The sequence below is a fragment of the Otolemur garnettii genome, unplaced genomic scaffold (assembly GCF_000181295.1).
Source record: "Otolemur garnettii isolate 467f Iridium unplaced genomic scaffold, OtoGar3 scaffold00031, whole genome shotgun sequence".
Classification (NCBI taxonomy): domain Eukaryota; kingdom Metazoa; phylum Chordata; class Mammalia; order Primates; family Galagidae; genus Otolemur; species Otolemur garnettii.
This window is the reverse complement of record NW_003852426.1, coordinates 7,154,730-7,176,884: the sequence shown is the minus strand read 5'-3', so window position 1 is coordinate 7,176,884 and position 22,155 is coordinate 7,154,730. Positions and strand designations below refer to the sequence as shown.

Genomic DNA, 22,155 nt, shown 5'->3' with positions numbered 1-22,155 from the left:
CTTGGGAGGCTGAGGCAGGAGACTCGCTTGAGCCCAGGAGTTGGAGGTTGCTGTGAGCTGTGATGCCATGGCACTCTACCCAGGGGGAATAGCTTGAGGCTCTGTCTCAAAAAAAAAAAAGATTCTCTCCTTCTAGGTTCTGGAAATTGTTTACTCTATGACCCTATAGGCCTAGGAGTGGTGACATACTGTTGTTACCAAACAGGAGTGCTGTGCTATTCCTTATGGTTTCCCAATATCTTCCCTTTGTTAGATATTTCCTAGTCTATTTAATCCACTTCCAGTTAGCCTAATTTGGGTGTGCATCTGTCTCCTCTGGTACTCTGACTGATACAGAAATACATAGAGAATTTCTTACTTTGTTAGACAGTGGAGAGGTGAAGTAAAGTATATTAAATTATTTCTTCCAGGTACTCTTTGAGACACTTTTACATGTTTTATTTAATTCTCCCAATAGTCCTGTAAATCACTATCATAAGCATTTCAAGAAAAGCAATTGAATTTCAGAGAGATTATACATACATTATCTTAGGCTTATTCAACTTCAGAGTGGAATTGAAATATATGTGCATCTGACTTTTTCTTGTCTGACATGCTGGAAGGAAATTCATTCAGTTTTTCTAAATGATATCAGTTATAAAAAGGGAAAAATCCTTTAATGATTTCTAGTTACTAACAGGACAAAGTCTAAATTCCTTAGCCAGCTGCTAATGGTTTATCATACATCTATTCATTCATTTATTCAACTAACATTTATTGAGCACCTGCTGTATTCCAGGCTCTGTTTAAGTATGGGAGATAAGACAGTGATCTAAAGAGACAAGATTCCTGATCTCACATAGTTAGTGTATATGGGAGACAAGCAAAAAATAAACAAGTGAGGTATGTAGTTTATCAGATAGGGACAAATGTTTTGGAGAAAAATAAAACAAGGAGAGGGGATGAAGAGTGTTGGGGAGGGGGTTGCAATTTGCAGTAGGGATGTCTAGGGCAGACCTCCCTGAGAAGATGACTTCCTGAGCAAAACCTTGAAAGAGATTGGAGAGCCAGCTTTGGCAGGCAGGAGTGGAGGATTGGAGACAGGAGATCCTTGAGGCAGGTGTGTGTCTAGATATTTGAAGAATAGCAAGGAGGCTAGTGTGCCTGAAGGTAAATGAGGGAGAAAGTAAAAGATACTGTCAGAGGGTAATATAGTGGTAGACAGATGACCTGAGCCTTGAGGACAGCATAAAGACTTTTCTTTTGAGTAAGGTGAAGCCACTGGAGAGCATTGAGAAGAACACATTTCAGCAGTCCTCTGAGGCAGCTGTGTAGAGAACAGACTGCAGGGGGCGGGGGTAGGGGCAAGGAGACCATTTGTGTCTGCCTCCTTTTCCTGAAGTTCACATAAATAGTGGCATTAACTTAATGCTTCATAAACCTGGTGAGCAATTTGTAAGCTCCAGTTTTGTTAACATTTACTTCACCTCTTGGCCCATCTAAGTCCTATCCATTCTTCTATCCCCAAAGCAAATGTCATGCTTCTTAGGACTAGGAAAGTGTTCAGGGAAGCCAGAGAGACAGGTTATCAGCCCTGAAAATAGTGCCTCACTTGATGATCAAGGCGGGAAAGTATGTCCAGCAGAAAGCTTCCAAGGTGATGGGGAGGATATGGGTATGTGGAACAAACCTAGGGATTCTCCTTCAGCTCATACAGTTCACAAAGCAAGCCATGAAGCTTATTTGCAGAGTTGATTGAGTTACTATTTTGTGTTCAATTTCTAACTTTGGATTCTATCACTTTTTTTTAACCTCTTTCTTTTTAAACAGGATTTTCAGCAGGATGGCAGACATGCGCTGGCTCGTCTTATCATCTTTTTCTTCAGAAGACTTCAGATGTTGCTGCGCTTTTTTTTGAATAACCATTTGCTGTAAAAGGAATATAAATGTCAAGTTCTGTTTTCTTTCTACCCTCTAAGAAGCATGAATCCCACTGAGACAGATGGGAAGATACCCTTCTCCATCTTCCTCTATTTTTGTATATCACTGTTGGTTTTTGCCTGTTTGTTGGAGAACTGCAGACTCACTATTTGTTCAGAGCAACAAGCTATGTCTGTGGTGCCTCATTGTAAAGCCCAAGAAGTAATTTGGAACCCAGGAAGCCTTGAGCATTTCTTTCCATGAATGAAATAGAACCTCATCCTCAAAGGAGAGGTCATAGAAACGGGCATTTTCTCCTGGGCCTCTCCCTGGGTACCATGCTTTCCAATGACCTGCTGGCCCCACTCTTGTTACCCATGTCCAGATCTGCCATGCCAGCTTCTCCTCAGCCACACTTCTTTACCTCTAACACCCCCAATTCCAACTCCTACTCTACATGGAAAATGGAAGGAAAACTATCTCTCAAACTCAAATCTAACATATGGCCCATCTGTATTCCCAGTTCCATGCCAACTACCATTATTTGTATTCCCAGTTCCATGTCCACTACCATTACCACCACCAATACTGGGTATTTCTAAACATTTCTCAGGGTCTGATTCTTTTCTTACTTTTTTTTCTTTTTTAAAATTTTTTATTCTCTTAACTCCTCTTTCAATTTCCTCAACCAATTGGATTTTCTTTTTATTATTATTTGACCCTGCAGGAAGTTATCTTTCATTGTTGTGCCATCTTCCTTTAGGCTTGTCTGCTTAATATCAGTGCTGCTTAGTCTTTGGCCAACAGTCCTGCCTTCTAGAGAAGCACAAGACCGAAATGAGTTATGAATTCGTCACGAAGCAAAAACTTTTAACTATTTTCCTATTGCTAAATGGTTTCGCTATTATTGGTTGGTGGGCCCTTTGCTGGTTGAATTCTTTTCTGTCCTCTCTTACGCAGTTCTTTCACTTTTATTCTTTTCCTTTTAGTCTACCTCAAATTCTCTCCCTCCTTTTGAAAGAATTCCAAATGTTAAGAAAGTTTGTTGTTACAAATTAATAGTTCTTTCTTGACTTCATAAGAAAAATGTTATTTAAAAAAATTTTTTAATGAAATAAATATTGTTATTAAGCATGAAACACCTGTGCATATTTCTTTTGTGAGAAAAGGATTCCACTTATTCCTGTTCATATTGGTTCATGAACTTTGGTTGTACGTAGCATTGATTTCCGATGGAAAATGTCCCCGATTTTTAAGTCCTTGTTGAGCAATGCCCCCATCATCACTGAGATTATGGTTGGCTGGCATAGAAGAGAACAAGATTCTTCCTTTTTATTTATTTTTTATTCTTTTGAATAGATACTTATTTTTGAGACAGAGTCTCTGTTGTCCAGGCTAGATTGCTGTGGTGTCAAGCAACTCAAACTTTTGTGCTCTAGCCATTCTCTTGCCTCAGCCTCCCAAGTAGCTGGGACTACAGGCAGCCATCAAGCCCCACTAATTTTTCTATTTTTAGTAGAGATGGGGGTCTTGCTCCTGCTTAGGCTGGTTTCAAACTCTTGCACTCAGGTAATCCATCTGCCTTGGCCTCCCAGACTGCTAGGATGACAGGCATGAGGCTCTTGTGCCTGGCCTTGAATAGGTATTTTTTTTTGTTCGAAGATCAAAACAGGCAAGGGGTAAGTCACTCACACCTGAAATCCTCTCTGGGAGGCCAAGGCAGGAGGGTCACTTGAGATCAGAAGTTTGAGACCAGCCTGAGCAAGACTGTCTACAAAAAATAGAAAATTAAGTGGGCAAGGTAGTTACTTAGTAGGCTAAGGCAGGCGGATCACTTGAGCCCAGGAGTTTGAGGTCGCAGTGAGCTATGATGATAGTACTACACTCTATCCAAGGCAACAGTGAGACTGTCAAAAAAACCAACAACAACAAAAAATATATATATATAAAAAGGCCTGGCTGAGGGAAGTGCCTATGGTTCAGTGAGTAGGGCTCTGGCTACATATACCGAACTGCAAACAAAAAATACAAAAAATAGCCAGGCGTGGTGGGTGCCTGTAGTCCCAGCTATTTGGGAGGCTGAGGCAAGAGAATTGCTTAAGCCCAGGAGTTGGAGGTTGCTGTGAGCTGTGTGACACTATGGCACTCTACTGAGGATGATAAAGTGAGACTGTCTTTACAAAAAAGAAAAAAAGGCCTGGCTGGGTGTGGTGGCTCATGCCTGTAATCCTAGCACTCTGGGAGGCCAAGGCAAGTGGATTGCCCTGAGCTCAGGAGTTTGAGACCAGCATGAGCCGAAGTAGAGACTCCCTGACTCTACAAAAAAAAAAGCTGGGTGTTGGGGCAGGTGCCTATATTCCCAGCTACTTGGGAGGCTGAGGCAAGAGAAACACTTGAGCCCAAGAGTTGGAGATTGCTGTGAGGTATGATGCCACAGCACTCTACCAAAGGCTACAAAGTGAGACTCTGTCTCAATAAAAATAAATAAATAAAAGAAAATATATGAAAAGGCTGGCTGTGGTGGCTCATGCCTATAATCCTAGCACTTGGGAGGTCCAAGCTGGTAGATTCCCTGACCTCAGGAGTTTGTGACCAGCCTGAGCAAGAGCAAGACCCTGGGCTCGGCGCCTATAGCTCAACCGGCTAAGGCGCCAGCCACGTACACCTAAGGTGGCGGGTTCAAATCCCCAGCCCCGACCCGCCAAACAACAATGACGGCTGCAACCAAAAAAAATAGCCGGGCGTTGTGGCGGGCGCCTGTGGTCCCAGCTACTTGGGAGGCAGAGGCAGGAGACTCGCTTGAGCCCAGGAGTTGGAGGTTGCTGTGAGCTGTAATGCCACGGCACTCTGCCCAGGGGGACAGCTTGAGGCTCTGTCTCAAAAAAAAAAAAAAAAAAAAAAAAAAAAAAAGAGCAAGACCCTGTCTCAAAAAATAAATAAATAAATAATAACCGGGCATTGTGGTGGGCGCCTGTAGTCCCAGCTACTTGGGAGGCTGAGACAAGAGAATCCCTTAAGCCTGAGTTTGAGGTTGCTATGAGCTGTGACACCACAGCACTGTACCCAGGGCGACAAAGTAAGACTATGTCATATATGTATACATATATATATAATATACTTATAGTGAAAACCTTGTCTTTTCTATCCTGAATTAAAATTGCATATTATATATTTTAGAGTTTCTTTGTTAAATACTAGTTAAACACATAACAATGAATGAATCATGTAATACACATTATTTTGTACCTTGATATTTTTGTTTAGCATGATGATCAAGCACTTATTCTAGGTGTTTTATAAATGTTAACTCATAACCACCTTATGAGATAGGTATTATTATTAGCTTTATTTTACCATTAAGAAAACTGAGGCAGTAGTTAATTTAGAGAGGCAGTAGATTAAGTGTACTAACATGCTTAAAGGCCTATGGGCAGAAATGACATAGCTGAGATTCTAAGCTGGGTGGGCTGTCCTGAGTCCACATTCTCTCTCTCTCTCTCTCTTTTTTTTTTTTTTGGCTAGGGATGGGTTTGAAGCTGCCACCTCTGGTATATGGGGCTGGTGCCCTACTCCTTTGAGCCACAGGTGCCACCCTCTGAGTCCAGATTTTTAACTGCTATGCTGTACTGCAGGGGTCCTCAAACTTTTTAAACAGGGCACCAGTTCACTGTCCCTCAGACTGTTGGAGGGCAGGACTGTGGGCCAGGACTAGTTGGCTGCAAAGTGGGATGGGTGGCGGTGGCAAAAAGACCCAGCCAGCTTGATAAATGTCCTAGGCGGGTTGCATGTGGCCCGTGGGCCATAGTTTGAGGATGCCTGCTATACTGCCTCTTAGAGAGCTTGCTGTGGTGCATAGTGTCATCACATTCTGCACAGTATTCTGTTAAAATGGATGTATTGATACCATAATTTATTTCATTAGCTCCATCTTATGAACAGCTGAGTTATTTCTATCATTTGCTATTATAAACCATGATGAAATAAGTAACTATATATATTTTGGATATTTGTTGAATAAATTCTTGGTAATAGGATTGCTGGGTCAAGGGTAAATGCATTTATAACTTGGTGAGATCCTTGGTGAGATGGCACCACTTTGCATTCCCAGTGGAATGCATGTTCCCCTCAGCCTCTCCAGCAGATTATGTATTAAACTTTTAATTTCTTGGAAATCTGTGAGTAAAAAAAGATATCTCAGAAAAACTTTAATTTGTACATTTAAAATACTTAGTCTGAGCATCTTTTTCTATGTTCGGGGGCCATTGGGCACTTTGTTTTAGTGGATTGTTTATTCATATCTTTTGCTCATTTTTCTATTAAGTCACTGGCTTTGTTCTTACTGGTTTCTTATTGCTAACATATGATATGCTAGTACTAAACCTTCCTTATAACTGTGCCTACACCCTCAGATTTTCAGCAGAACGTTGTTAAGGTTTTTCCTTCCTTGCTTTTGGCATGTGTTGGTTTGCTTTTGTGTTTACAACCTCGCTCAGCTTCCTCTCAAGCAGGGGGAGCTGAGGCAGGTGAACGAACGTGGTGATGGATGAGAGGGCACCACTCCTGGAGCAGCCAGATGCCTGGCAGAGGCATCAATAGGGACCACTGATGTAGGAGGAGCACCATAGTCTCCCTGATCGTAGCGTTACAGATGGGGACTGTGGGGACCCCACTCCTAAGGGGAGAGGCACCTGGTCCAGGGGAGACCCCATGGAGGGAACCCTCCCATCCATCTGTGGAGACGCAAAGGGGCGACCTGAAGTTGGCCTGTCTATTCCCCAGCTCCTTAGTTTCTCAGATCCCTCAGACTCCCACTTCTGTTCCCCTGGAGCCAAAACCAGGCTGCCGGAGGGGCGGTCCACCGGAAGATGCCTGCAGCTCCCACACCTCCCGGGCTGGCGAGCAAGCATCGCCTGGCGGCTGCGCTCTCCAAAGGTCGGAGTAGACCGCAGGGGCGGGAGTGGAAGCCGCATCCCGCTCTTTCACTTTCGTTTCCGGGAAGGATAGCGATTACCTAGAGCATCGCACCACCTGCTCACCAGAGACCGGAGCACACACGCCTGGGCGCTTCTGGAAAGAGATTTCCTTCCTCTCAACCTACCAGTTCTCAGGGTCAGGTTAGGGGTTTGTGGGAGGAGGTCTCACGGGGGCACAGGCCTAGGGCCCCAGCAGCTACAGCCGGGGGAGCACACAACAGAAAGCCGGGTGGTTCCCTCACCTCCAGGTAAGACCCCAGTGGCTGAACACGCACTCGCTCGGGATCCCATCTGCCTCCTATACTCTCTCCAGCACCTCAATTTCCAAATGTGATTTATCAGGCTTTTTTTTTTTCTGGTTGGAACCTCACTTTCCATCACATTCCTAAACCTCACCATCCATTCCTCACCAACTTACCCCACTACTTCCAGACACAGGTGACCCCTGCTCCCTACCCATGTGTTTCATACGACTTGGAACTTGGAGGGCATCAGACACAGTGCTTGCAGATACTTTCTGTGGTCTCCTTACCTCATCATCACCCCAACCAGATGTGAGGTCCCTGGAAGTTAGTGCACAAGTCGGGTCCCTAAAGCTGGCAAATGCGCTTATGCAGGGGCCCCCACCTCTCTTGGCAGACCCTCCCCACTTGTGGTTTTCCCTAGGAGCTTTGGAACTTTCCTTGGAGCTGGGGCCAGTCCCACCTCCATGCCCTTTCTTTTTATTTATTTTTCTCTTTTTTGTGTTTACATCAGGGAAGTTGAAACCACGCCCTTTCTACACTCATCTCTGTCCAAGACTCATACCCATGTATCAGACCCTGGCTGACCTTTTTGCTGACACCCAAAGGTCCCTGGCTGGCATTTTCCAGGCAGTTACAGCCCTGGAATTCCCCGTTCCTCTTTCTTGGAAGAGAACAGAGAAGTAGACGAGGAGCCTCCTGCAAGTCCTAGGCAAGTCTCTGGCCTTGAGCCCCTTCTCCAGCAAGGAACTCTCCTTTCTCCCTCCCAGGTGGCAACCTCTGAGGTTTGGTAACCTGGGGAACAGCACCAATTGGGTCAGGAAGGAAGGGCCAGCCCGAACTGAAATGGGAATTACCCCCAAAGGTGTTGAATCACCTTTTGTGGCAGCCAAGCCTTCTGGGGTTTGCTTTGCCGGCTCCAGCTCCAAAGATCTTTCTCTGAAGATTGCTGTCCTCAAACTGAATATAAAGCTCTTGAAGACACTAGAATGAAAAATAACTCTTGTTGGAACTGGTTTCACTTTTCCCTTCCATGGTATGGCAGCCTGTGGCTGGGCATGAGACCCTGTTTCCATAAAATCTTGTCACTTTTAAAATTCTCTTGTCCTGAAGGATGAACCAAATCACCCCTGGGGTCTATGCTTTTTGTAAAATTTTAAAGGTACAAACTTCCCTTGCTGAGACCTTGGGGTTCAGAAATTTATCCTTTCTTTTTCTCTTTTGAAAATAATATTTGCTTGTTTGTCTACTTCTGATTTAGGGCATTTTAACCTGGGTTCTCGCTCCAAGGTTCCAATGAGTGAGTATTGCTGGGCCCTCGGATTTCAGTCTTTCAAGTCAAGTCCCTGCAGGGGATTGCTCTGGTAGAGTTAGGCACATGCATAGAAAGCTTGACTCAAAAGGATGAAATTTATCAAGTATCCATTCTGTACAAGATATTGATGGTACCGAGTTGAAGATATACGTGGTTAAGGTTATCTTTAAGGTTGATGCAGTCTTTTGGCAGAAATGAATACTCTTTCTCTTCCAAAAACATTCTTAATAATTTAAAGATGACTGAGCTTCCACCAAGATGCTCTTCTTTGACTGCCCTGTTTTTTTCTCTCTCTAGGAGGGAGCATTGACCAGTTCTCCTGTTAGCCCCATGGCAGCCATGCCACTCCAAGGCACCCAGGTCCAAGCCAGACATGAAGCTCAGCTGAACCTGCTGGGTGAGGGGGGCATCTGCAAGCTGCCAGGACGACTCCGTAAGTAGATGGGAGGAGGAAAGCTGATTTTTAAAATTAACTTTTAAGTGAAAATTATACATTATGATTGTCTATATTTATGGGGTACAAAGTGATGTTATGATATATATACCTCATATATATGTATATATATATATCATGTATATATTTATGATGTAGAATGACTGAATCAAGCTAATTAACATATCCACCACCTGAAATACATTTCGTTTACTATTCTTCTCTAGCTGCAACTCTGTATCCTTTAACCAACAAATCCCCAGTCTCCCCACTCCCTGCATCTGATAACCACTGTTCTACTCTCTGCCTCTGTATATTGTATTTGATTCTACACATAAGTGAGAACATGTGGTATTTGTCCTTCTGTGCCTGGCTTATTTAATTCAGCATAATGTCTTCCAGATTCATCTGTGTTGGTGCAAATAGAACAGCTAATATTTTAAGGGACATAAATGTGATATACAGACTCTTTTTGTCTAAAGAATTACCTTCCCTCTGTTCGCTATTTCTTTGCTAGGTTTTCTTTAACTTTTCCTTGGTAAGGAAGTCAGAGAAGGTATATAGCTGACATGGCCACGTGTGAGGGGCGGACAGTTTCCTCACTGGTAAGATGAGGGTTGGGATCAAATGAGCCATTGAGATCCCTTCCAACCTAAAACTGGTAAGAACTGGGGACATTGCCAGGCAGGAAACCAGGTGAGGCTAAACTGGGTATGTTTATGTGTGTAGTTGTATGTATGTAGAACCCTCTTTTAAATCATTAATTTTTATGGTTATAAAATTAGCATGTACTTATTGTTTGAAATTGGGAAATGACAAAGAAGTATAAGAAAAATATATAGAATAGTCATATCTCCCCAGAGAAAAGCATGGGAAACATATTTGCCATATCTTCATTTTCTTTTCCTAAATAAGGCTCTGAGTGAGGAAACTTATAACCACAGAACGGGCTGTAAATTAGTGTATTTAGGCCTATGTTCCAAGTGGCAAAGTTGAGAGGCAGAAAAGCTAAGCTCAAGATCACACAGGTTTTTGATGGATGCTAAAGCCAGACCTTGGTAATCTAAGAGATTTAAAAACATCTTCCCTGGGCGGCACCTGTGACTCAAAAGGGTAGGGTGCTGGCCCCATATGCCAGAGGTGGCGGGTTCAAACCCAGCCCTGGCCAAAAACTGCAAAAAAAAAAAAAAAGTACTTCCCAAGCCATGGAAATCATCAATCAGATAGTCAGCTGGTTGACTGGGATCTTTGATCTAGGTGGGAGTTTTGGGGCTACTGTGGGTGGGCACATCGAGCTGGGTTATGAATTCTCCTGGACACTTCCTGACCAGCTGGCTCAGTGGCTGGAACCCTGTTTTACTCACTTCACACCTTTCTGATTTCCTAGCCACACCCTGCTTAATTGAGCCACCGATAGGACTAAACTAAGAGTTGAGAAAAATGTGGCCTTGGGAAGAGCCTGCTGGCACTTACATACCTCTGCCATCCACAGCCTGGCAACCTTTTTTTTTTTTTGAGACAGAGCCTCAAGCTGTCCCCCTGGGTAGAGTGCTGTGGCATCACAGCTCACAGCAACCTCTAACTCCTGGGCTTAACTCTCCTGCTTCAGCCTCCCAAGTAGCTGGGACCACAGGCGCCCACCACAATGCCCAGCTATTTTTTGGTTGCAGCTGTCATTGTTGTTTGGTGGGCCTGGGCTGGATTCGAACCTGCCACCTTAGGTGTACATGGCTGGCACCTTAGCCACTTGAGCTGCAGGCACCGAGCCCTGGCAACCTTTTAATGGGGAACAGAGACTGTCTTTCTACATTTAGAGGGAAGTTGGTACTCACTTGCCCAGGAGCAGGATCTGGAGGGAGATGAGTGTGGAGGAGGGCCTGGTGCCACAGGACAGTGGTGGACAGAAGCCCCAAGTCTACTTGGGGGATGGTCTGGGGAATTCTACAAGGACTGTCTGTTGCTTCAGTCACCAAATCCTAGTATGTCTGTGCTGGTAGAGACTCCTGTTGTTGTGGCATATAACTCCCTTTTTTTCCAAATAAGGAAATCAAGGCCCAGGAGGCTGTTTTGCCCTAGATTATGTAACATTCAGTTTCCTCCCTTCCACTGGGTGGCTAGCTCAAGGTTACTAGGTGAGAGGGTATAGGAGGAGAAGTGAGGATTTAGAAAGTTTAGTCATCACCTTGATAAATACAAATCTGCAAGCCTTTTAATTTTTTTTGAATTTTTTTTGCAGTTTTATTTTTTCTTTGGCTGGGGCTGGGTTTGAACCCACCACCTCCAGCATATGGGGCTGGCACCCTATTCTTTTGAGCCACAGGCGCCACCCAGCCTTTTAATTTTTTGAAGAGTGCATTTTCTAGGCCTAGCATGGTGGCTCATGCCCGTAATACCAGCACTTGGGAAGCCAGTGGATGGATTGCCTGAGCTCACAAGTTCGAGACCACCCTGAGCAAGAGCAAGACCCCACCTCTAAAAAATAAATGGGCAGAGCAGTGTCTGTGGTTCAGTGGGTAGGGCGCTGCCCCCATGTGCCGAGGGTGGTGGGTTTGGCCTGGCCCTGGCCAAACTGTAACAGAAAAATAGCTGGGCGCTGTGTGCCTGTAGTCCCAGCTACTCGGGAGGCTCAGGCAAGAGAATCACCTATTCCCATGAGTTGGAGGTTGCTGTAAGATGCCACGGCACTCTACTGAGGGCTATAAAGTGAGACTCTGTCTCTACAAAATAAGTAAATAAATAAAATAATAACTGGGCATTATGGTGGGTACCTGTAGTCCCAGCTACTTTGGAGGCTCAGGCAAGAGAATCACCTAAGCCCAAGAGTGACACAACTGCACTCTACTGAGGGCTGCAAAGTAAGACTCTGTGGACTCAAAAAAAAAAAAAAAGTGCATTTTTTTTTTTTGCAGTTTTTGGCTGGGTCTGGGTTTGAACCCACCACCTCTGGCATATGGGGGTGGTGCCCTACTCCTTTGAGCCACAGGTGCCACCCCAAGAGTGCATTTTTTTTTGTCCATGAGTTTGTCATGGGGACCCAGCTGTATTTTCATTCGGGATGTGGGGGGGATGGTGTGAGGTTGAAGGTAAGTCTAGAAGGTGATGGTGGAATCAGATCTGGGACAAGGAGTGGGTAAGAACTGGTAAGACCATAGAAGTTTAAGGGCATGATTACCCTTTCAGATACTTTGAGGAGAGACTTCTGGAGTTCTCTTTTTCTCTGAATCTTGGTTAGGAGACAATAGAAAAGAACAACTTAATCTGATTTTAAGATACATACCTATCTATTAACTAAAGATGTAAGGGTAGCAAATTTAACATGACTTCTAAGAAACACTTCCTAATAATGAAGTTCAAATACAAGATCTATAAGTCTCCTTGGAGCACTGGAAAATCATATTTCCAAGTAAGATCGAACTCTTCAAGCACAGGAGTTCACTAAATATTTGTCGAATGAGTAAATGAAAGACTAGAGGTCTTGATCCAGGACGTGAGTGCCAACCTATGCAGAACTCCTCTGAGATGGTCACCAGGTCTTGCTTACTTCTAGTGACAGGAATTCCTCCTTCTTTTTTTTTTTTTTTTTTGCATTTTTTGGCCCAGGCTGGGTTTGAACCCACCACCTCCAGCATATGGGGCCGGCACCTTACACCTTTGAGCCATAGGCGCCACCAGGAATTCCTGCTTCTTAGGGCAGCCTGTTCCCTGGTTGTACAGGTTACTGTGGCCTCTTTTACCCCTAGATTAGAACTGAAGTACTAGTCCTATTGTCTTGGTTAGATTTCCCCAGAAGCAGACCCTGAAATACTGGTGAGGCGTGGGGAAGAAAGACAGAGAAGAAAAGAAAATCTAAACAATGTTATTTCAGACCAGTCACTGTAGGCAACTGAAGCTCAAGCCTTATGGGGATCACTGGGGACAGTGTAGAGTATACCCTAAATTAGCTCGACCAAAGGGTAAGGAAGCTGGGGCTTTATCCACTTACTCCCCATCCTTGATGGGGGGAGTGCTGCTTCTAGGGTTGCTGACTCTCTAGCATTTCCAAGTTACCCTCTATACTGGGTGAGGGGGGCTCCTGTAGCCAGGAAAAAGCCCCAAGGCAGAGTCAGGTGCTGGCATAGAGTGCAGTGGGGAGAGCCGGTGGCTGATGGTGGGGCCCCGACTGTCTTCTATATCTTTCCCCTTAGATTCCATGACTCATATCTATTGGAACTTCTGAAAGTATTCTGACAACACAGTTCTGGCCCTTAGTAAATATCTAACAGTTTTTAAAAGATAAAGTATGCTAAATGACTCATTTTCCTGTCAAGAACATCCCAAATAAGCAAACTGCTGATGTCAAATGAGGGCTTGACTTTTCAGATGTCTGGGGTGGTATCAACCTCCTATTCCTACAGTTCTGGAAACTGGACCTTCAGATCTGAGCACCTCTCTGACATTTATTCCCAGTCACCTACCCTGTTACCTCCTTCTCCTCCAGCGGCCATCCTAATAATCGGGGCTGATTCGCCTCATGGGGAACTTAACAAACAAAACAAATCTTGCCTAGCTTTGTGAGTCAGCACTGTGTGGCCTCCCAAGCTCACTCATCTGCATTTATCTGCCTGGCCAACAAAGCTGTGCTGTAGAGCAGGAGAAAGGCCACTTGAGGACAAGTGGGTTGTGGCAAGGGATGAGAGGTAAGCAGGGCTAGAGGAGTGGGATTTTTTTTTTTTTTGGAGATAGAGTCTCACTTTGTCACCCTTGGTAGAATGCTGTGGAATCTTAGCTCACAACAACCTGAAACTCTTGGGCTCAAGTCTTCCTTTTGCCTCAGCCTCCCAAGTATCTGGGACTATAGGCCACTGAAGTGCCTGGCTATTTTTAGAGATGAGGTCATGCTCTGGCTCAGGCTGGTCTCAAACCTGTAAGCTCTGGCAATCCTCCCACCTAGGCGTCTCAAGTGCCGGGATTACAGGTGTGAGCCACCAAGCCCAGCCAAGGAGGGGGATTTGAGGGGCTTTGGCAGAGTGTTGTTGTTGGTGGTGCTTCTCTGGAAGGAAGTGGGGACAGAAAGAGGATTCTCACTCCTCATCCCTGGTCTGTGACCAAGAAGGTCTACCTAAGGCTGGGGTGAGTCAGGAACTATGACAGGACACAGCTGCAAGACAGGAACAGCTGGCAGAGCAGGCCCTAGGACTGTGGGCAGTACCTGCTAAAGTCACAGGGAGTGAGTCTGGGAGGAGGTAATGCACCCTCAAGGGACACCTTGGGGGAATTTTGAGAGGAGGCAGTTTAGAGATGATCCCTACCAACACCTCATTAATGACAGAGAAGCTGAGACTCAATGAGACCAAGAGAGTCATTTGTGATGCAAATGGCCAGACTGGGCCTCAAATCCAGGACTCTTAGTTCTTGGTCTTGAGTCTCTTCATTTCCCTGGAGCTTATGTCCCCAAGGAAAGGTTGTAAACTTTCCCCTTCAGATGGGGAGGAATTGAGATACCTTTGTATTTTGAATTTGACTTTCAAAGCTCCTACTTGTGAATAAGCCATGGAAAGAGACATATAGCACTACCTCCTGTATTCAGAGTCACAGGGAGAGGGGTGACACCTCTCTGCAACTCCCTGAAGTGTAAAGCAAGGGTAAAGGGCCTCTGGGGAGCTCAAACAGATTTTAGATGCCCATGTCAAGTTCACAGCCTTTCCTTGTAAGAGAGTTCCCAGGCACTTAATTGAATAGATCAACTCTAATAATTGTGGTTTTCTGGAATCCCAGATCAAGGATTCTCAGACTTTTTGTGTACATGAATCTCCTGAAACCTTATTAAAATACAGATTCTGATTCAGTAGTCCTGGGGTGAGGCCTGAGATTATGCATTTCTAGTGAAATCTGGGTGATGCTGATGGTGCTGGCTTGAGGGCCACACTTTATTTTCAAAATGTTGGTCAAGAATCACTAAGCACGGCTTGGCACCGTAGAACAGTGGTTAGAGCGCTGGCCACACACACCAAGGGAGCCAGGTTTGAACCCGGCCCTTGCCAGCTAAACAACAATGACAACTGCAAGAAAACATAGCCGGGTGTTGTAGTGCAGGCACCTGTAGTCCCAGCTACCTGGGAGGCTGAGGCAAGAGAATCACTTAAGCCCAAGAGTTGGAGGTTGTTGTGAGCTATGATGCCACAGCACTCTATCAAGGGTGACATAGTGAGACTCTGTCTCAAGAAAAAAAAAAAAGAATCACTAAGCAAGTGAAACCAACTTAATGGATGAAAATAAGTATTTTTATTTATTTATTTATTTATTTGGAGATAGAGTCTCACTTTGGCAACCTGGGTAGACAGCAGTAGCATCATCATCACATCAACACAGCTCACAGCAACCTCAAACTCCTGGGCTCAAGTGATCCTCCTGCCTCAGCAGGAGGGACTTCAGGTACTCATCACAATGCCCAGCTAATTTTTCTGTATTTTGTAGTGACAGGGTCGTGTTCTTGCTCTTGCTCAGGCTGGTCTTGAACTTTTGAGCTCAAACGATCCTCATTACAGGCATGAGCCACCATGCTTGGGTAGGATAAGTACTTTTTAAAAATGAAATAGAATGTACCAGAGTGCATTGTAAATAGTAAAAGTACTTGTGACTTCAGGAATACTTTGTTTAGGCTATTTATTCATATGTGGGTGGGTGGGTCATGATATAAAATGTACTTGTTTACCTTGGGTTGAGGTCAAAATGGTTTGAGAAATGCTGCCCTAGATTATGGCATATTAGAAGTAGGGAATTTGATGGATGCAGGTATACAAGACAGGTGTGAGGTGGAGTGGAGATTAGAAGTGAATGTTCTGGAAGCTGTGAGTATTGACAGTGATCAATACTCAGTGTCAGTTACCACCTGATACGAAAAGGAATATGGCAAAGAGCAAACAGATGGGAAATTGCAAAAATTATTAATTTGAGGGTAAGGAACCTCCCCCTCCCTAAATGCAGGATCTGGACCATATGCATTTTTGTACCAATTGAAAAGATTCTTCATTTGGAAAGAGCCCAAGTAATGCTTCCCAGCTGGATTTGACCCCCACTCTCTCATTCCTCCCTCAGACGGTGCCTTTGTGTAGGACACGACACAACTGTATGTGTTGGCCCTGCCCCCACAGTCCGGTGATGACCAAAAAGCTTAGTGTGCTTCCCAAGAAAGGATTATCAGCTGAGACAATGGAGCCAGGCAATGGGTGACAGATTTGAGGGGTCTCTGAAGACACAATAAATGGAGAACCTAAGTGATAAGCCACAGTCATCATGGCAGAGTAACAAGCTAGTCCCTCTGTTTTCAGGCCAGGGTCCACCAGTAAGGATTCTGGGATTGTAATAAAGGCCATTGGCTGAGCTTGTACTCTAGACATATTGTGCTATTGTATTTATTACTGTCTGATTAAATATACTCAGAATTAGCTTCTTTTATTACCTCTACATTACAGGTATGAAAACTAGGCCTTAGAGTGAGGTGAATTATCTTGTCCAAAGTTACCCATCAGTTGAATGGTGGAGCTGAGCTTTGAACCCACATCCCTCAGGCTCCACAGTTTTACTTTGACCAAAAACTTCCAGCACATCAGGTGATAATAGCTCCCATGTTCAGGGTACTGGCCAAGTACTTTAATTGTCTCTTGTGTTCTTTCTACAAGAACCCTACAAGGTAGATAGAAGCCGGCTGTTTGTTCTGATTTGGTTGCTAAAGGCAGGTCCAGCTCTGTTGCTCCTGGAGGTTACTAGTCCTGGTAAACTGCATGGGTGTGTGGCTCAATGCCCGTAGCTCAGTTGTTTGGGCGCCAGCCACATACACTGAGGCAGGCGGGTTTGAACCTGGCCCGGACCTGCTAAACAACAATGACAACTGCAACAGAAAAAAATAGTCAGGCGTTGTAGCGGGTGCCTATAGTCCCAGCTACTTGGGAGGCTGAGGCAAGAGAATCGCTTGAGCCCAGGAGTTTGAGGTTGCTGTGAGCTATGACACCACAGCCCTCTACCAGAGGGCGACAAAAATGAGACTCTGTCTCTAGAAACAAAAATAAACAAATAAATAAATTGCATGGGTGTGGTGAGGAGTGGGGGGAGATAGCTTTGATCAGGTGGGGAGGAGCAGCTTGAGGGGGTCTTAAAACTAGGACAGAGAAGTTTTGACTTGATGGGCTTGATAGTTGGGGGCAATTTAACTTCTTGAGCAAGAGAATGAAAGGGATGCTGTGGGAAGAGAGGTCTGGCAGGGGTGGAGGGGGTGCTGAAGAGGGGCTGGCCAGGGGGCCTCAGGCTGACTTGCTCAGCTCACTTTTTTAGGCATTTATATTTATTGAGCATCTGCTCTGTGTCAAACATTGCTTTAGGTGTTGGAGAGAGAGCAGTCATTGAGGCAAAGTCTGTACCTCCTGGAGCGGCCAAATTAGGCAGGGAAGCCACAACTCTGTAGAGAAGCACCATGTCCCGGGAGAGGGGCAGTGGAGGGCCATACAGCTGAGTGCAGGGTAGGGGGAGCCCCCACATCCAGCCCTGTTTTGTGTCCTGGACAGGCAGCTCCTCTAGCTGCCCAGCTAGGGGCTCTGCCCAGATCTGTCTTGGGAGCTGAGAGCTAGCCAAGCTGGAAATCCCTAGTGAGCAGGCCACTATGCAGGGATAGTAAGAGGATACTCTATATACTCGGCTGAAGTCTTGAGAGACAAAGATGGTTAATGGGAGGGAACTGAAAATGCAGTGGATTACTGCTGAGAGAGGGAGAGGGCTGGTCTGCGGATGAAGCCTCAGAGTTTAACTTGGTTAGATTGTTAATGGGGGTCCTAGTTATGCTCATGCTGGCAACTAGATCAGGCAGACTTCTCGAGAGTAACTGATATGTTACATAATACTCACCAGCATTTATTGAGCTCTTAGGTGTGCCAGACCCAGTGCCAGGCATTTTATTTTATTTTATTTTATTATTTTTTAACAAGTAGCTGTTAGGTTTTTTTTCAGATTACTATGAGGGTACAAATAAGTAGGTTACAATGTTTGCATTTGGTAGGTAAGGTTCCTGTTGTAGTTGTGTCCCACGTGCCATGTACCCTTACATTATGCCCATTAGGTGGGAGCACACCAATCCCCCTCCTTTCTCTCTTTTCCTCCCTCTTTCCCTCTCCCCCCAACTTGAATTAAATTGAGTTTTTCTCTTGTGCGGGCGCGTATTAGTTTGTCTACTGGCTTCATATTAGTATTGACTACATTGAATACGTGCTTTTCCATTCTTGTGGTACTTTACTAAAGAGAATGTTCTCCAACTCTCTCCAGGTTGATATGAAAGATGTAAAATCTCCACCTTTTTTAATGAGTGGCAGCATTTTACACATATTGCCTCATCATAGCTCCATTTATCTCAGGAACTTCTCTTTAAATTGATTGTCTCTATGGCGGGTGCCTGTAGTACCAGCTACTCAGGAGGCTAAGGCAAGAGGACTGCTTGAGCCCAAGAGTTTGAGGTTGCTGTGAGCTATGACGCCACAGCATTAACCCCAAGGTGACTGAGTGAGACTCTGTCTCAAAAAAAAAAAAAAAATTGATTGTCTCCTAGCATCCTTGTGACAGCTCTGTGGGGCCAGTACAGTTGTAATAATCCTCATTTTATAGATAAGGAAACTTAGGCAAAGTCTTAGGTCACAGTTACAGCTGGCCTGGCACTGTCATCTGTGCTTTTGTTGTTGTCATTGTTTTTACTTTTTTTTTTTTTTTTTTGAGGTAGAGTCTCATTTTGTCGCCCTCGGTAGAGTGCTGTGGTGTCACAGCTCACAGCAACCTCAAACTCCTAGGCTTAAGCAATTCTCTTGCCTTAGCCTCCCAAGTACCTGGGACTACAGGCACCCACCACAACACCCAGCTATTTTTTTTTGTTGCAGTTGTTTTTTTGTTGTTTGGAGGCCCTGACTGGGTTTGAACCTACCAGCCCCAGTGCGTGTGGCCAGTACCCTAGCTGCTGAGGTATAGGTGCCAAGCCTGTTTTTACTTTTCTATTTTTTGAGGTATGACTATGTACAGTCAAGTGTAAAGATATCAAGTGTACAGCTCCATGAATTTTATGTATACATCTGGAGCCACCACCCAGATTGAGATCTGAACATTTCCAACACTCCAGAAATTTCCTTTGTGCTCTTCCCAGCCAATTCTCACCCAAAAGGTGACCATTATGCTGACTTTTATCCCTAGATTGTCTGTTCTTGATCATAGTTTGATGTCTGGCTTTTTCCTCTTCAATATAATGTCTTTGAATTTTATCCACCTGTTGTGTGTGGCAGTTGTTTAAACTTTCTGGTTTTTCTTGAGCAGCAGTCCATTGCATGAAAATACAGTTTATCCATTCTCCAGCTGATGATGTTTACAGTGTTTCCAATGTCTCTATGGACATTCAAATACACGTCTTTAGGTGGAGATATTCACCATCTCTTGGGTCTTTACATGGGAGAGGCAATTTTGAGTGGTAGGCATGTAGCCCAGGGTCCTAACCATTAGATATCACACTATCCCTCAACAGCAGGGTAGCTCAGAGAGGCAGGTTTTTTGATTTTTTTTGAAACAGAAGTTTACTATGTTGCCCTCAGTAGAGTGCTGTGGTGTCATAGCTCACAGCAACCTCTAACTTGTGGGCTTAAGTGATTCTCTTGCCTCAGCTTTCCAAGTAGCTGGGACTACAAGCACCCGCCACAACACCCAACTATTTTTTTGTTGTAGCTGTCATTGTTGTTTATCAGACCCTGGCTGGGTTCAAATCCACCAGCCCTGGTGTATGTGGCTGGCGTCCTAGCTGCTGAGCTATAGGCGCCAAGCTGAGAGGCAGTTTTATTACCCCATTTCACAGAGGAGGATATTGAACCTTAGAGAGGTTGAGTGGCTTATCTGAGGTGACTTGGTGCTGTGATTTAAATGTCACCCCCAGGCTTGGTGCCCATAGCTCAGTGCTTAGGGCACAAGCCACATGCACCAGGACTGGTGTGTTTGAACCTAGCCATTGCTAAACAACAATGACAACAACAATAAAATAGCCAGGCGTTGGCTGGGTGCCCATAGCTCTGTGGTTAGGGTGCCGGCCACATATACTGGGACTGGCAGATTTGAACCTGGCCTGAACCTGCTAAAAACAACGATGACAACTACAACAAAAAATGACAATAAAATGGTGGGTGTTGTGATGGGTGCCTGTAGTCCCAGCTACTTGGGAAGCTAAGGCAAGAGAATTTCTTAAGCCCAAGAGTTTGAGGTTGCTGTGAGCTGTGATGCCACAGCACTCTACTGAGAGCAAAAAAGTGAGACTCTATCTCAAAATAATAATAATAATAAAATAAATGTCCCCTCCAAAACTCATGTTGAAACTTAATCCCCAGTGTCACAGTATTGAGAGGTGGGATTTTAAGAGGTGATTGGGTCAGGAGGGTGCCGCTCTCATGAATGGATTAATCATAGATAAAGAGATGAGTAGGTTCATGAGTTGGTGTGTTATGATGGGATGGGCACTGGGAGCCTTATAATAAGAGGAGAAGAGACCTGAGCTAGCTCATTAGTCTGGTCAGCTCCCTTGCCACGTGATGCCCTGCACTGCCTTGGGTCTCAGCAGAGTCCCCACCAGCAAGCAGAATCTCTCTAAATGCAGCCCCTCAACCTTGGACTTCCCAGCCTTCATAACTATGAGAAAGAAATTCCTTTTCTTTTCTTTTCTTTTTTTTTTTGAGACAGAGCCTCAAGCTGTCGCCCTGGGTAAAGTGCCATGGCATCACAGCTCACAGCAACCTCCAACTCCTGGACTCAAGTGATTCTCCTGCCTGAGCCTCCCAAGTAGCTGGGACTATAGGGCTGGGCTATTTTTTTGGTTGTAGTCATCATTGTTGTTTGGTGGGCCTGGGCTGGCAGCTCAGGTGTATGTGGCTGGTGCCTTAGCTGCTTGAGCCACAGGTGCCAAGCCTAAATTCCTTTTCTTATTAATCATGTAGTTTGGGGTATTTTATTATAAGCAACGAAAATGGACTAGACATGTGGCTAGTAAAGGGACCTGAGCTGGAGTCTGGATTTTGAGCTTGGGGCTTTGGCCCAGCACTAGGTAGCTGACCCATGAATGGCAATTCTACAGGTGTGAGGGTCTTTTAGCCATGCTAGGTTTGATTGAGACGGTGGTGACTGACCCATTGCTTGGGACTGGGGACTCAAGTCCTATTAGAAAGCCTTTTGACCTTAGTATTTTTTGAAAACATGGGAAACGAGAGGGTCTTCTTTACTGTTGGAGTGACAGTACTGGTAGCAAAGTGATGACAGATGAGGCAGTGGTAAGCAAGGATAATGAAAGAAAATGCCAGGCTTCACGTTTCAAGGTGCTATTGCAGGCTGTGTGTGACTTCAGGGTCTCTTGGAGACATCTTGGGAAGTCCCCTGCCCATCTCTCTAGACCTGGAAAGCAGAACTGCATCTGTGGTTGATGATGTCTGCAAAGTTCAGGGTTTTCCCCTCTTTGTGCAGTTTTAATATTTCCAGGGAGGAGGAACAGCCAGGTGGGTGTGTAATCCACCCACACCTTCTAGCCAGACCCAGGAAAACATACATCTTTGACTCAGGAATCATAGTTTTGAATTTTTCGGCTGGCAGCATCAAATATAGTGAACTAGGGAACTGGGCAAAAAAAATGTGAATTCAGATATCCTGCAATTGGCAGTTGGCTCCTTAGCCCCAGAAGCCTGGCTGGCTGCGGAGACCTGCCATCAACCCCTCGAGAGTCTCCCATTATGTGATCTCTACATTTTACAGTTTTCAGCTTTTGTGTCTCACTTACGAATCCCCAGACTGATCTCCCATGGACACTCTAAATTCCTATTTTCACTAGCTAGGCATCTTTCCCCCTCACTCCTATTAAAATGATAGCTCATTCTTCTCTGATTGTGTCTTTCCCTGACCATTGAGGTGACATGTCTCGTCACTTGTTTATTGATGAATTTGCTGTACTGCAGGGTTTTCACCTGGCAACAATTTTGCCCCTCCACTCTACCCTGGGGCATTTGGTCATGTCTACAGACATTTTTGGTTGTTGGAACTGGGCTGGCAAGGAGTGGGTAGACCAAGGATGCTGATAAACATTCTATAATGCACAGGACAGCTCCCTACAGCAATGAGTGATCAGGTTCAAAGTGTCAGTAGTGCCAATGTTAAGAAATTCCACTCCACTATGAATTATTCATAATTTTTTTTTCTGAGACAGAGTCTCAAGTTGTCACCCTCTGTAGAGTACTATGCCATCACAGCTCACAGCAACCTCAAACTCTTGGT

The 22,155-nt window shown here is 44.9% G+C and overlaps 2 protein-coding genes across 3 annotated transcripts in view; both read left to right on the top strand.

Annotated features, from left to right (window-relative positions):
* The window catches only part of PXT1 (peroxisomal, testis specific 1), a 10,643-nt gene extending 8,672 nt beyond the window's left edge, over positions 1–1,971 (top strand). Inside the window, exon 2 of the mRNA XM_023512813.1 lies at positions 1,775–1,971. Within this exon, the coding sequence (XP_023368581.1) occupies positions 1,775–1,914 (140 nt within the window). The 3' untranslated portion in view covers positions 1,915–1,971. The remainder of the gene's footprint in view (positions 1–1,774) is intronic.
* A 4,922-nt stretch (positions 1,972–6,893) lies between these two features.
* ETV7 (ETS variant 7) overlaps positions 6,894–22,155 on the top strand; it is a 31,195-nt gene continuing 15,933 nt past the window's right edge. For both annotated transcript variants that reach the window (XM_023512899.1, XM_023512898.1), the window contains exons 1-2: positions 6,894–7,120; positions 7,629–8,862. In XM_023512899.1, coding sequence (XP_023368667.1) covers positions 8,760–8,862 — 103 coding nt within the window. In that variant the 5' untranslated portion in view covers positions 6,894–7,120; positions 7,629–8,759. The remainder of the gene's footprint in view (positions 7,121–7,628; positions 8,863–22,155) is intronic.